Below are 14,907 nucleotides of genomic sequence, written 5' to 3' on the forward strand. Positions count from 1 at the left end.
GGGTGTTTTTAGCACTGTGTGGGACCCCCCCCCCACACCACCACCACCGCCGGTAGCACCCCCTCTACAGTACAGTCCAGTGAAGACATGCCCAGTAGTCCAGTACTGCAGCTCTGGCTGCTCAGCTTGGTTGGTCCATTCACACACATTGTTGCCCTATACAGTGGTGATGAGGAGGCCTCTTCCTAGCCATACACACACAGCTGCTCCAAGCTGCCGTCCCCCCGGTCTCCCAGGGTGGTCTCCTCCCGCGTGGCTTTCTCCTTCTCTTCACGCACATACATGTAAGGGGGAAGGACGCGGATCCTGCACTGTGTGGACCTCTGGACTGCTGAGCTGTGGCTACTGTGCAGGCACATAAGGGGCTCAGGTAACCTTCTCACTCCAATTAACCCTCCCACTCCACCATTGCTGCTTAGCTGTCATGAACCCCCATTCAGGAGCCTGAAAAGTTGGGTGAGACACTAGATCAGAGCTGTACTGTGAATCATTACAGGTGAGACAGATTTCCCAGAGTCCTGAACAATATATTTGGTTAGGTATGCGATAAGAAACCCCACATACCCTGCTGCAGCCACTGGGGTCCTGCCATCCCTGGTGTATACTGTATACTGTATATTATGTTATCAACAAGGAGTTATAAGGTATAGTAAGTTACATATTGATCAGTTATATACAGTACAGCAGTACTATATATGGCAGTGATCGATAGCACCAGACCCACACAAGGTGGGGGCTTTGCTTTTATCAATACTCGCCCTATTGCCAAAGTAACCTAGAAATGGCCCCGATTACTGAATATACTGCTGGCCCGAGCCTTCTGCTCCTTCTTCTGCCTCCAGCACTTCTGCTCTGTGTAATGAGGAGCAGCGTGATTAGCTTTGCCCGGATACACAGCAACCAGGCCTGACCAGAGAAGAGCAGCAACCCTGACAGGGGAGATTATACCTAGAACTACAAACCCCATTATGCCCTCCTAACAGTTATTAGGAGTTGTAGGCTTGCAGCATGTGCCTCTCCAGGTTGCTGAACTACATCCCACATCATGCCCTGCCGACATTTCATGATGGGAGTTGTAGTTTTTCATTCTGCATTCTCTCCAGTTTGCAGCACTACAACTTCCATCATGTTCTGCTGACCGCTCATGATGGAAGTTGTAGTTTTTCAGTCTCTGTTTCTTCCATGTTGCAGAACTACATTCCCCATCGTACCTTGCTGGCACTTAATTATCCATTTATTATCATGGAAGTTCTACTTTTTTAGCTGGAGACTCAAAGATTGTGAAACAATTATTAGAGAAAGACACAGTACAGTCACTTAAATATGGGGGACAGTGGTTCAATACATGAGGGGGAGGCAGTGGTACAGTACAGGATGGGGACAGTGACAGTTTGTTAGGACATGGTGGCACATTTTTTTTTGCTTCTGACTGCGCCTGATCGGGTGGGATGGGGGGCTCAAGCTAAAATTTTGCACCAGGGGCCATCAGCCTTTAGCTACGCCCCTGACTCTCACATATGTACTGTCGATTGAGAGAACATGGGTAGTCATTCCATAGATTAACTTCTCCTATAACTTCTGCACAGTGTTCATTATTATGGTCGTTATTGGGTTCTCCTTTATCCCAAGCACTGTAAGAAAAGACAGGTAAGCCATTGTTACACAAATCATTAACAGTTATTAGCATTAAAGGGGAACTCCGGATAAGAAAAACTTGTTTTCTATTAAAAGTACATTAAAATTTATATAGATGTGTTTCAACAATGTATTACTGTATCTGTACAGTTCTGCCACACTGATAGAAATCCAGGAAGTGAAAAAAAAAATGGCCCCTGTGCCAATTCACATTGTCTCCTGCTCCTGCTGCTAAATCTTCCATGCCTCTGTCAAACATTGTGTGTGTTTGCTGATGATGCAGACAGGGTGATGTCACAGGAGGCTTGGCTGGATAACCCAATCCCCTGACTGATTCACCATCTCTGTCCGGTCAGAAGCAGCTGCTGCTCTAATTTTACTGATTGTAATGGGTGGGGGCTGTGATGATCACATGAGGGAAAGCATTGCATTCTGGGAAATGCCAAACCAGGAAGAACAGAAACACAAAACAGAGCAAACCCCCCCCCCCCCCCCCAAACAAATGGATTTTTGGTAGTTTCAAAACTGCGATAGACAGGTAAGTAATGCGTTATGCTTCTGCAGAAGTCTCATTTTTTTTAACCTCTACCTGGAGTTCCCCTTTAAACACCTTGAACTGGTAGGAGACCACTTAGTGATTCCTTAACCCCTTAGTGACCAAGCCTATTTGGGCCTTAATGACCGGACCAAATTTTGGAAATCTGGTATGGTTCACTTTATCTGCTTATAGCTCTATAACGGTTTCATACATCCAAGCGATTTTAAGATTATTTTTTTTGTCACATCTTGTACATTATTCCAGTAGAAAAAAAAAGTTTGATATAATTTTCTTATATAGATTAAAAAAAGTGAAAAAATTAAAACATTTTTTTTTCAACTTTAAACTATAATATTCCACAAATATATATATACTTTTTGTAAAATGTATCTGTCATACAAATATTTCTATCTCAATGCATGAAGTGGTTCCTTGGCACTTCCGACCTGCCGGCTAATCAATGTACGTACTGGTGACAGACACAGTCACAGCGAACCAGTGCTAACCAGGTGGTGCTCAACGTATCAGGTAAGAATAGTCATGGCACTCACCAATTGTTAGCAAAACAAATATCAATATTCCAACAGGTTACATGGTGCAGACAAGATAAACAGGAAACAGCTGTTTCACCCGTATTGTGCTTTATCACAGTATGACTTCTTTATTATATTCCCACCACCCCTTGACCATTCTAGAGTTTTACTTTTCACCTAAGTTCTCCTTTAACATTATGTAGTTACTATGTAGGTTTTTCTCCTAAATTGTCACCTGCTCCAAACTTACCTATAGGTGACTTTTGTCCCATCCAGCCACTTCCAGGTTTGAATGTTTTCTGGGTCTCGTTTCAGTCCAAGCCAGTATCTACCTTGACTCTTATATAATTTCTTTAAGGTTTCCTAGGAAAATTAGTAACAAAGATGACCAGGCCAATTTTTCCATTTTCATTTTTCCTCCTCGCTTTCTAAGAGCTATAGCGCTGTTATTTCTTCATCTACAGGGCCATGTAAGGGCTTGTTGTTTCAGGAAAAGTGTACTTTATAATGCCTTCTTTTAATCTACCATAAAATGTACTGTGAAACTGACATGTTATCTTTATTCTATATGTTAATATGCATCCTTTCATGGCTTTCCTGTTTTACTGTTTATTTTTACAGTGAAACTTCTTTTTGAAAATACGTATAAAAAAAAATGGCCTGATTGTGACTCTTATAACAGTTTTATTTTTTCACCTACGGTGGAGTTTTTTTATTGGTGTCAAATTTGAGTAGATTAGACGTTTTTATCACTTTTTATTAATCTTTTTATATATAATATAACAAAAAATCAACAATCCTGGCATCCCCCCCCCCTTTTGCATTTACACCGTTCAGCATATCAGAACTTTATTGTTATATTTTAATAGATTGGACAATCCACAGGCCACGATACAACATATGTTTATTTATTTAAAGCGACTCTTTACCCACAATCTGATCCCCCCAATCCTGGGGTCTGTTCGGCAGGTGATGCAGTTATTGTCCTAAAAAACTATTTTAAACTGGCAGCCCTGTGCCCAACGGCCGGGGCTTCGAGTTTAAAAGTTGTTTTTTAGGACAATAACTGCATCACCTGCCGAATGGACCCCAGGACAGGTCTTGGATTAAAAGCAGCTATCCGAAGGTACAAGTGGTTTGGGGGGGGGACAGATTGTGGGTGCAGAGTTGCTTTAATATGTTTTATTTGTATAATGGGAAAGGGGGTGATTTAAACTTTTGTTGGGGACGGGGTATGCCAAATTTTTAAAAACACCTTTTAATTTAAGTTGTATATGTATTCATTAGACTGCTTACACTGGTCAATGCTATGCCATTGCATAGCATTGATCCCTGTTATCTGTGATCTTCTCATAGAGTCTGACAGAGTCAGGCTCTATGAGAAGATCTGGGATTAGAATGCATGGAGGTAAGGAGTATACCCCTGGCAGTCAGGGAAATCGATCGGGACCCCCGCAGTCACACTGTGGAATTCCTGATCGGATAGTTTCAGGTGCAGATTCTGTCACTTACACTTAAACAATACAATAGTGACGCAATCCCATTGTTTAAAGGGTTAAGGATGGGCAGCAGAGTGATCACTGCTGTCCGTCATTGACTGTGAGTACCCGGCTGCTAATAGCAGCTGATCTTCACCCTCTTTAAAGTGAGCTAAGCTCCTGAGCTTGCTTTATAGCGCCCCCCGGACTCGATAGCGTACCAGTTACTTGGGAACTGGTGCCCATGCCGTAGTGGTTAGTCATGGGTCGTAACTAAGTTTATTTTCCATATGCTGGAGAATATGAGTAGACATTGATGTTACTTTGTTGTCTCCTGTATATATCTCTTACCGATTCAGCCTTGTCCTTTACCATTACGAGAATAGAGTTCATTTGATAGCATTTATCTCGGGCCTCATCCCAGGTTGTTGTTTCCTCAGACACATAATAACAAGAGGAGCCAATCCTACTCCAGCCACCAAGCCATACAGGGCAGATACTCTCTATGAAAATAGAATTAACAGCAGTTAGAAATATTGTGGTATATTGTTTCTATAACTCCTCCAGTTTAATATAAAGATTCAGGTCTGAATGATCATCAATCCCTCTGCAGTGTCCCACAGCAACGTGTAGGGTTGGGTGTGATAAATCTAAATCAACTAATTTCTGTATTATTGTGCTTTATTCAAATGCTGTTTATTTCTGTTGATGCTTTTGTAAGTATTTTTGACTCAAACACCCAGGCTATCCATTTGTTCAGCCTGGTAATCTGTTGTGTTATGCCACCATCTAGTTTTTAGACTATGAGCCACATACTGTACATTACATTATCTATAGATTTCTAATAGGGAAAGTTCCAGAGTAGGGAGGAGTCAGCTAGGACCCTGCACCGATAGGAACTACCGGAGATTAGATCACAGGGATAGGAGGCATGTGCTAGTCTGAACTGAAGATACCCAACCCAGGAGCCTAACCCTTATTATTGTCTCTTACCCAAGGTCTTGTTAATAGATTTGACGTCCTGGAGGAAACGTTGCTTTACATTGTCTGTAATAAAGTTATAAAATTATGTTTAGTTATCGGATAAATTTCATGAATTTATAATTTGAGTGGGTTGGGTTGTATAATGTACATGCTGAAGGGGGAGATTTGTCAATACTGGCGTACCTGAACGTCAACCTTACCCAAATACCCACCCCCATATCCTACCACAGATTTATTGAGAGTTGCACAACTTTCAATAAATCTGGCCTATCTGAGTCTGCCTTGCTGGTAAATCAGGAAAAGGCAGCATGGAATCCACACCTTCCTGCACCCCCATGCCCACCATTAGGTGAATAGGGTGTAAAAGGTGCACATTTTTCTGCAAACCATCTAAGTAAGGGGGGGGGGGGGGTCCTCTGTTCAGGATCTGTTGGTCAGAATTTAGAACAGCTGCTGTGCAATTTCCCCTGCGGTAGTGATAAAGGGCAACTCAACACTTGATAAACACTAGGGACTCTCTAAGGAAGGGGACCACTTAAAAAAAAGGAGTAATTCAAGGAAGTATGTGACTAAGGTTCAGGAAGGATTTCAAAGATTTGATAAAGTAAATTATATGTAAATTTGCTGAGACCCTTCCGAAGGACCCACCTAAATTTGTTTGCATATCTTCAAGGGTCATCCGCAACTGGTCACCTGCTGGAGATAAATTCAGATATCCTTTAATACAACTACAATCCACATAAAGCAACAGACACCGGCACTACCTTGAAAATATATAGGCAGCGCAGGGTTATGTATGGACGGCGAGTTTTAAATGCATGGTATATAGAGTCATACGTATATCCAGAGTAACAAAAAATGAAGAAGGTAGGAGAAGGCACTCACCATTAGTTGTGATCTTCTTTATTTCAGTGCTTACTTAAAAAAAACACAGTACATTCAGTGGCTGATACGCAGGACGCCAGCACTTAAATGAAGTGAGGTAACAGCTGGTTCGTGTGCATGCGCTCTTCTTCGGACCTGAAGAAGCGTGCATGCGCGTGAACCATTTGTTACCTCAGTTCATCTAAGTGCTGGCGCTCTGCGTATCAGCCCCTGAATGTCCTGTGTGTGTTTTTTAAGTAAGCAGTCAGGACAGGGAGGTACAGACACGACAAGACAGTGGGCCCTAGGTCTGAACCCACCCACTGTCCCTACCTGCTTGCCTCAGTCGGCCCTAGGCGGCCGTGGACAACCACATTGACGTTCCCTGTGCTAAATACGTGCACACGGAACAAGACGGACAAACAACACAAAAGAATAGTCAAACGAGCCGGGTCAAAAAATCCAAACAGGCAGCGCAGTACAAAATCAGCAAGCAAACGGGTAGTCAAAAAGTCAGGCAGGAGGTCAGGTATCAAGTCGAGCAAAACAGAGGGATTAGGAGTGGGGATCGCAGGAGTAGACAAGGGAAGCTGGGATCAGGTTATTAAGCTAATAACCAGCACTGGAACTCTGTCTTAGCTTCCTTTTTATACTGAACCAGAGCCCAGTCCAAATCCCCATTGGACCGGCGCTCAGATATCCAGGTTCCAGATAGGCAGAGATTCCTGTCAGTCTAAAGACCTACTCAGCTGGAAAGATCAAGTCTCCTAGAAAATCAGATTAACTCCCGCATTGCCAGATAGCTGAGAAGCAAGTGGGTGTGGCACACAGAAGCAAAAACAGGTTCAGTTCACACCAGGTTACAGCACAATCCTGACATAAGCACTGAAATAGAGAAGATCACAACTAATGGTGAGTGCCTTCTCCTACCTTCTTCATTTTTTGTTACTTTAATACAACTACATTACTTCATTGAGGAGTAAACAAGTTAAGTATATGGCTGTCTCAACGCACTCCCATTGGCATCTTGTGTCCAAAAGGGAATACTACAGGTCTGAGCAATACAATACAGGGGATGATAGGAACCTTCTAGAAAATACCTCAGTGCTGACTGAAAGAAGCTACAGCACAGTAGTGGGACATTGGTCCTCGGACACTGTACTTGTATGTACAGTAGCTTGTGCTTTTTTCTGCATTGCCTACAAGATAGAAGAACATCAGAATGTTGTTCTCATCTGTTTTGTCCTTGGGCTGTGACAAAAAACCTGCACTGCCTGCGCTGCCATAGCAAATCTACCCTGGCAGCCACTAAGGCATTATGTACACATCCACATTGTGGATTTGCAATTGCGTACCTGAGAAAGTGCCGAATGATTTCTTTTAGGCTATTCACATGATCAGTAGATTACGAGTACGCAATCTGACCCACAAAAAGAAAAAGACATGTCTTAGTAAGGACCGTTTTTTTTTCTTTACGGATTCTCCCATAGAAGTCAATGGGATTCTCTATTTTTTATGGATTGTAACCTTTTAGCACCTGTATCGTTCACAAAAAGATGCGCATCTGCAGTGGGCAAATTGGTTACATCTTTTTTTGACCTGATTAACTATTAAACTAGTACAGCACAGATTTAACAATGCAAAAAAAAATAAAAAATACGGATGCACAATACTTTTTTTAGGTGGATTGGGAACGTTGATAGCGGAAAGAATATACAGGCCAGAAAAAAACACTGAACTTGTGCATTAGGCCTGGGGTTTTCAGAAGGCTTTTGACCACAATGGCAACTAATCGGCACCCTGCATTTACATGGTGCTGATCAGTCCCAGGAATTAACCAGCGCACAGCGGCAGTCTAGATACATTAGTCAGCATATACAGCGGCATCTAGATGTAGTGTAAATACAAGCCATGAGACTTGGCTCTGATGATGCTCTCTGCCCGTGACTGTCAGCTGCTGCATATGGACAACACCCTCTCCATACCTCCATAATGCCATTGTGTAGGTTAAGGGGTTAAAGGGGTATTTCACTCAAACATAACTTTTGATATGTTGCTGCCAATGGTGAGAGTAATAATTCCTTCCATACTTGTTATTATCTGTTAAGTCTCCTTCCCCCAGTTTTGAACTGCTGCTTTCTGCTGAAGACACAAAAATCTGTGAGTGAGCTTTTTTCTCTGTCTCAATCTCCTCCCCCCCACCCTTCTGAGACAGATGATGTAAACAAGTCCCTGACTGGCTTTATCTGCAACATTGTAGCTTCTTTGTAATGGCAGGAGGGTTAATCTGAGGTCAAGTTGCTGATGAACTCATTGTCATTATACCTCCCGATGTTAGAAGCTACAATGTTACAGATAAAGCCAGTCAGGGACTTTACATCAGCCATCTCAGAAGGGAGGGGGAGGAGGGGAAGACAGAGAGAAAAGCTCACAAACAGATTTTTGTGTCTTCAGCAGAAAGCAGCAGCTGAGAACTGGGGGATGGAGACTGAATAGATAATAACAAGTAAGGAATGAATTGTTAGTCTCACCATGGGAAGCAACGTATCAAACGTTATGTTTGAGCAGAATATTCCTTTAATTTATAAAACCTACTATAGATTTCCCTACAATAGATTTAAAAATTGTATCCAAAACATGTAATGTAGAAATGATTGAGAAACACACTCAGTGATATGGAGGACACTTACTGTGATTTTTCATATGTGACATCTCTTCATTCATTGCCAAATCTATAGAGAAAATAACCAATTAGGGAGAAGACAATATCAGTAAAATAGTTAGCATTCAATATCCTTATTATCAATGCCGATAATATAGATGCCACTATGTCCACAGAACTTTATTATCTAGTTAGTTCCTCTTTCACAAACTTTGTAATACAATACTGAAGGTGATGTCACTTCCTTCATAAAATGGTCTGGGAGTCGGGACGTGACATCATTATTTTATCCAGGAAGTGACATCACCCTGTTATCCAGGAAGTGACATCACCATGTTATCCAGGAAGTGAAGCCTTGGTGCAGTAGTAAGTGCAGGGAAAATGCACTTTATAAGCATTTCCCTAAAAAGTGTATATTGGTGATTTGTATAACTTTTGAGGGGCAATACAATACTATAATAAAAATTTTCAACAGACTTCTCCTTTAAGCACGGCCGTTGTACCAATCAAAACTTGTGGCTTATCTCTAAATGACAGGAACACTTTAAATTTAAAAACTTAGATGTTTATTAGGTGGATTACTGGAGGCAAACTTTATATTTACCCCACACAAAACTGGTTAAAAAAAAAAAAAAAAAAAAAAAATTAGTGTGTGAAACCAACACTCACAGTATTGTAACAGGAGGCTTGTGATGGCAATGGAAATGAGGAACAAGATAATAAGAAGGATCAAAGCTGCTAAAATCATCCGAACTTTTTTGATGTTGCCGGTTGAAAAATCTAAAATAAACAAGAAGAACGCCAGCACAACAGAAGCAGTGAACTAAAATAATACAAAATTACTCAAAATTATACAGTCATTATGTAAAAAAGTAACTCTTATGATTGGTTTATACTTATGTTGTTTACCGATCATGAGAAAAACACGTTCTCTGTTGTATACAGGCCGTTAGGGTGTTGTAAGGGGTAATAAGTAAAGTACGATAAAACTACTGGGTGTGTCATCCGCTTCTAGAGCCGGTCACTTTGCCCTTTTCATGACCTGACACATTTTCAGTTTTGTTAATACATGCAGACTTAAAAGCTATTAGTTTCTTCTAATTTCTGTTTTTTTTTTGTTTTTTTTTGCAGAGATCTATTTTTAGGTTAATGTGTTGGTGTTTTTTATTTTTTTATTTATTTGTTAATGTTTTTGTTTCATGTATAGCATATTGTACCACTATTGTGTCATTAAAGACCTTGGGGACCATTTTAACATTACTAAATCTTTCTTCATTGATTTATACTGTAACATAAGATACCATAGTTCAGGGGAATACAACCTCTTAACACTCTCGAGTCAGCAGGTCACCGGAATTGAAAGCAGGAGGCCTTAGGCTGCATTCACACATTCCATGTTCTGCCCGGAACACGGACGTGGAATGCCTGTTACGGACTCTCCCCCGCCAGGGCAGCATCTGTGATAAGATACTGGGAGCGGGGGAACTGTACAGAAATGCGCTGCACTGTAATGAATCAGCAGCACGGCTCTGTCATTACAGCGCAGCCCATATCTGTACAGTTCCCCCGCTCCCAGTATCTTATCACAGATGCTGCCCTGGCGGGGGAGAGTCCGTTACCGGCATTCCTGTTAGTGTTAGTGTTTCGTGAAGAATTATAGCTGCCTTATAGCTGCCTGCTAAACTGTATACAGCATTTTGACTTGTATTCCTGGGTTGCAGAGACTACAGCTGAAAACCTAGGGATGGAGTTGTAAGCTATGATCAGCAAAAACCGAACTGGGCAGGTAAGTTGTGGACAGGACCAGGGTCACAAACTTCGCCAGCCAGGGACATTTGGAACTCACAGTCCTTTGAGTAAACTTAATTTCCCAGTAAAAAAAATACTCATTTATCATAAGGGAATGGAAAGAAAATTGGGGAGAAGGTCTACAGGCAACAAATGCTACACCAGGACCCTACTAGGCTTCAGGCTGGGCCTACATCCCATATGGCTGCCAGGCCACCATCTGCATTTATAACCTGCTTTACGTCAGGTTATTGTGGTTCTTCACAGCTATGCATAGGAACTGCTGGAAGCTAAATAGTGACACCTTCTAGAGCAAAGTAGTAGTAATAGCCACCATAGCCATAGCTTTAGTCCCTGCTCATCCTTGTTTTTTCCTTGTTTATGGGATGTGTCATCCCCACAGAAACTGTTCCATGTGGTATCACCCTGCAGAGACCTCATACCCATCTGACCATATACTATGGCTATGACCCTTATAATTACCCCGTGCACGAAGTCCCGCTCCTGGACCTGCTCCAAGATATCACGGTTGGAAGCCCAGCGTGCGCTTCCAGAGATGAGTCCGACGCTCATAGAGAATGACGGCTCCATTCATTCTCTATGAGCGTCGGACTCATCTCTGGAAGCATTTGCCGGGCTTCCGACGGTGATATCTTGGCAACAGGAGCAGGTCCAGGAGCTAACAGTAGGGGGGAGATTTATCAAACATGGTGTAAAGTGAAACTGGCTCAGTTGCCCCTAGCAACCAATCAGATTCCACCTTTCATTTTCCAAAGAGTCTGTGAGGAATGAAAAGTGGAATCTGATTGGTTGCTAGGGGCAACTGAGCCAGTTTCACTTTACACCATGTTTGATAAATCTCCCACTAGGTCTCGATAAGTTGTAATGAGAGATCTGAGGAGCAGCTATCATGTCCTTATGATAACCCTGAAATGCCAGAGACCTGAGCTTAAAAGTTTGTTTCAATGGGGTTTTATAATTTCTTTGTTTCACAGATGCTACAACACAGACAAGCTACAACATTAGGCTATGTTCACACAACGTATGTTTTGTACGAATCACAGCCATTGTTGCAATTTGCAACAACAGCCGTGGTTTATACAAAACATATGTTGTATTATAATGAATGGAATCCTGGCCGGAGTGTATACACATACTATGCGCTCCGGCCGAGATTCTAACCGACCACTTGGAAAACTGACATGTCAGTTTTGTGCGGCCGCTATTAAGTGAATAGTGGCCGCACAAGACATGTCAGTTCACACAATGGAGCGTGAATTGGGATGTGGGAGGACACTAATGCGCCCACATTCCAATTAATCAGAAATCTAGATCACTGTAGTACCGTCCGAGATGATCTTCTCTGACACCGGCCGTTCTGTGACCCGGCCAGGTCACAAAACATGTTATAAAATTTACCCTTGTTTTTTCCTGTCTTTTCTTTTCCCGCGGATTTGACAAATTTTCTTTCTTTATTTAGGTCCTTGACATTCACATAGACATCTTCCTCAGTAAGGGTATCTGAAAATTATTAAGCATTTTTTTTTTAAGTAAAATATCATATTTCATCCAATATAACATATTATACACAATACATTTCTTCTTAGACCGCAAAGATAAAAATACTTAAAGGGGTTTTCCATAAAGTTCATAACAAGAATAACTCTGTGGGGTGACTTTTTGTTATCTCTATTATGAAGGTTCTTCTTCGTGTAAAAGATCTGATATATATATATATATATATATATATATATATATACATACAGTGATACCTTGGTTTAAGAGTAACTTGGATTAAGAGCATTTTGCAAGAAGAGCTCACAGTTTCTCAAAATTGTGACTTGGTTTAAGAGCATTGCTTTGGATTAAGAGCTCCCTGTGCTGGGTGGGAGGGGGAGTGGAGGAGGGGCATGGTCTGCATAGTGGGGTCTACAGCCCTGGACTCAGGAAGTCTTCGTCACCTTCCAAATCATGGCAGATCCACTTCAGGCTGGGGCTTACATCAGGGGACAGGGCTGTGAAGGTAATTTCTTCATAGCTGTAACCCCTTTCTGCTCAGACAGAGAGTGCTGCATTTATGTGTCCACATCTGCCCTGCACATTCCTTCATGCTCCCTGCAGTCTCTGTCAGCCCTTGTGTTTCCCATCCTCTTCCTTACTGCTATAATGTGCCTGCACTTACACTCAGCTATACACACTGCTGCTATAATGTGCCTGCACTTACACTCAGCTATACACACTGCTGCTATAATGTGCCTGCACTTACACTCAGCTATATACACTGCTGCTATAATGTGCCTGCACTTACACTCAGCTATACACACTGCTGCTATAATGTGCCTGCACTTACACTCAGCTATACACACTGCTGCTATAATGTGCCTGCACTTACACTCAGCTATACACACTGCTGCTATAATGTGCCTGCACTCACACTTACATATACAGTGCTGTATTTAGAAGTTTCTGTCCTCCTGCACAGCTCTGTGATTCTCACTTCATGATTGGTCCATATTGAACACACTTCCTTCTTTTTGCAGTCATGTGACCACACAGACCTCTGACAGCAGCCCTGCTTCTCTATTCTAGCCTGTTGTACTACACTACTGCATTATGGGGATCTGCACTTCCATCCTGCATATACAAACTGCTGCTGTTTCCATCAGGTTTTTGCACTTACTATACATGATACACCACATGCTAATTGCTATACTGTACAGTAACTTATAATATCACATATTCTGCTGTTTCTCATTGTTTGTTTCATCTGTTTTACATGTTATTCAGAATAAAAAAAATAATTATTTTGGGGTGTGAAACCAGTTGTCTGAATTTCAATGATTTTTTTATGGGAAAACTTGCTTTGGTTTAAGAGTGGAATTATGCTTGTAAACCAAGGCAACACTATATACAAGGGGAGAGAAAGGGGAGAGAAAGCATAGGGGGTACATGTAGTGGAGAAAGGGGAATTACTTATTTTATAGCCTTACCTTTATTTTTATTTTTTTTAAATAAACTGATTTCATAAAGTTATATAGATTTGTAATTGATTTCTATTTAAAAAAAAAAAACTGAAGCCTTCCCATACTTATCAGCTGCTTTATGTCCTGAAGGAAGTGGTGTTTTTGTTCCATTTTTTATTCATTATTATTTAATTGCAGTACTGCATGACTCTATTGCAGTATTTAATAATTTAATTGCCATCCAGCCATCCAACATTGCGTTAACGCAAGAAAACTCTGTGTATGGAACTCTGTGAACAAATTTCCTACTTTATGGGCTGTTAGGGGGTATCCAGCGAAAATCTTCAAATCAACTAGTGTCAGAAACTTATATAGATTTGTAATTTACTTCTATTTAAAAATCTCGTCTTCCAGTACTTATCAGCTGCTGTATGTCCTTCAGGAAATGGTGTTTTCTTTCCAGTGTGACACAGTGCTCTCTGCTGCCACCTCTGTCCATGTCAGGAACTGTCCAGAGCAGTAGCAAATCCCCATAGAAAACCTATCCTGCTCTGGACAGTCCATGACATGGACAGAGGTGTCAGACTGAAAAGAATACACAACTTCCTGCAGGACATACAGCAGCTGATAAGGATGGGAAGACCCAAGATTTTTAAATAGAAGTAAATTACAAATCTATATAACTTTCTGAAACCAGTTGATTTGAAAGAAAAAGATTTTCGCTGGATAACCCCTTTAATACCCTATACCAGGTTATCTACACCATGCTCTTGTTAATAAAATCCTATAGACACTGTCTATAAAGAGTCTGCCTCAAGTCAGCTTGTCTAGACTCTAGAAGAAGCAGGTCATATATACATACATACATACATACATACATAAAACTATTTAAAAAAATTAAGCAGGGAACAGTCATACTGAGGAGCGGATCCATTCGGTGGAGCCATAATACTAGCTTGGTATACATTACTTTTCCTCATTGTAGAATCTTGTTTTCTTATTTTCCTTTGCCGAGTTATCCGATGTGTAGTCCTGTGCTGTGTCTTTTAGTAATGTGATTTAAACCCTGGTCACCAATATGTATCACTAGGAGCCTATTCTTACTAAATATATATTTACATAGATTTCATCACAGCACAAACCACGAAGAAAAGGGAAATGAAGGCCAGGGAGAGGTCAGCTACTGCTTTGAAATAGTGTAGAAACGTTCTAAAATCATTATCTATCAACAACATTTTGAAAGGATTTTAAAATTAAAAAATAATTAGTTTTTTAAATATATTTTCTTTTGCCAGAAAGTTATATTTGTAATTTTCTTCTATTTAAAAAAAAGCTCCAGTCTTCCAGTACTTATCAGCTGCTGTATGTCCTGCAGGAAGTGGTGTATTTCCACTCTTACATAATGCTCTCTGCTGCCCCCTCTGTCCATGTCAGGAATTGTCCACAGCAGGAGCAAATCCCA

The 14,907-nt window shown here is 41.2% G+C and overlaps 1 protein-coding gene across 1 annotated transcript; it reads right to left on the minus strand.

Annotated features, from left to right (window-relative positions):
- Positions 1 to 611: 611 nt before the first annotated feature.
- Positions 612 to 14,502, minus strand: LOC138767655 (perlucin-like protein). The gene is made up of 7 exons (XM_069945308.1): positions 14,416 to 14,502; positions 11,902 to 12,003; positions 9,364 to 9,474; positions 5,178 to 5,231; positions 4,536 to 4,687; positions 2,957 to 3,069; positions 612 to 1,631 (listed from the first exon to the last, which is right to left on the minus strand). The coding sequence occupies exons 1-7, from the start codon at positions 14,423 to 14,425 to the stop codon at positions 1,493 to 1,495; spliced, it is 681 nt and encodes a 226-aa protein (XP_069801409.1). The 5' UTR covers positions 14,426 to 14,502; the 3' UTR covers positions 612 to 1,492.
- Positions 14,503 to 14,907: the final 405 nt, after the last annotated feature.

Source organism: Dendropsophus ebraccatus, chromosome 1, assembly GCF_027789765.1.
Source record: "Dendropsophus ebraccatus isolate aDenEbr1 chromosome 1, aDenEbr1.pat, whole genome shotgun sequence".
Taxonomy (NCBI): Eukaryota; Metazoa; Chordata; class Amphibia; order Anura; family Hylidae; genus Dendropsophus; species Dendropsophus ebraccatus.

Excerpts from the sequence above, each read along its gene's own strand:
- LOC138767655 (XM_069945308.1), bottom strand. Across the intron at positions 3,070-4,535 it reads TAAAGGACAAGGCTGAATCG|GAAACCTTAAAGAAATTATA; the intron begins GTAAGAGATATA and ends TAATTTTCCTAG. Across the intron at positions 1,632-2,956 it reads GGGACAAAAGTCACCTATAG|TGCTTGGGATAAAGGAGAAC; the intron begins GTAAGTTTGGAG and ends CTTTTCTTACAG.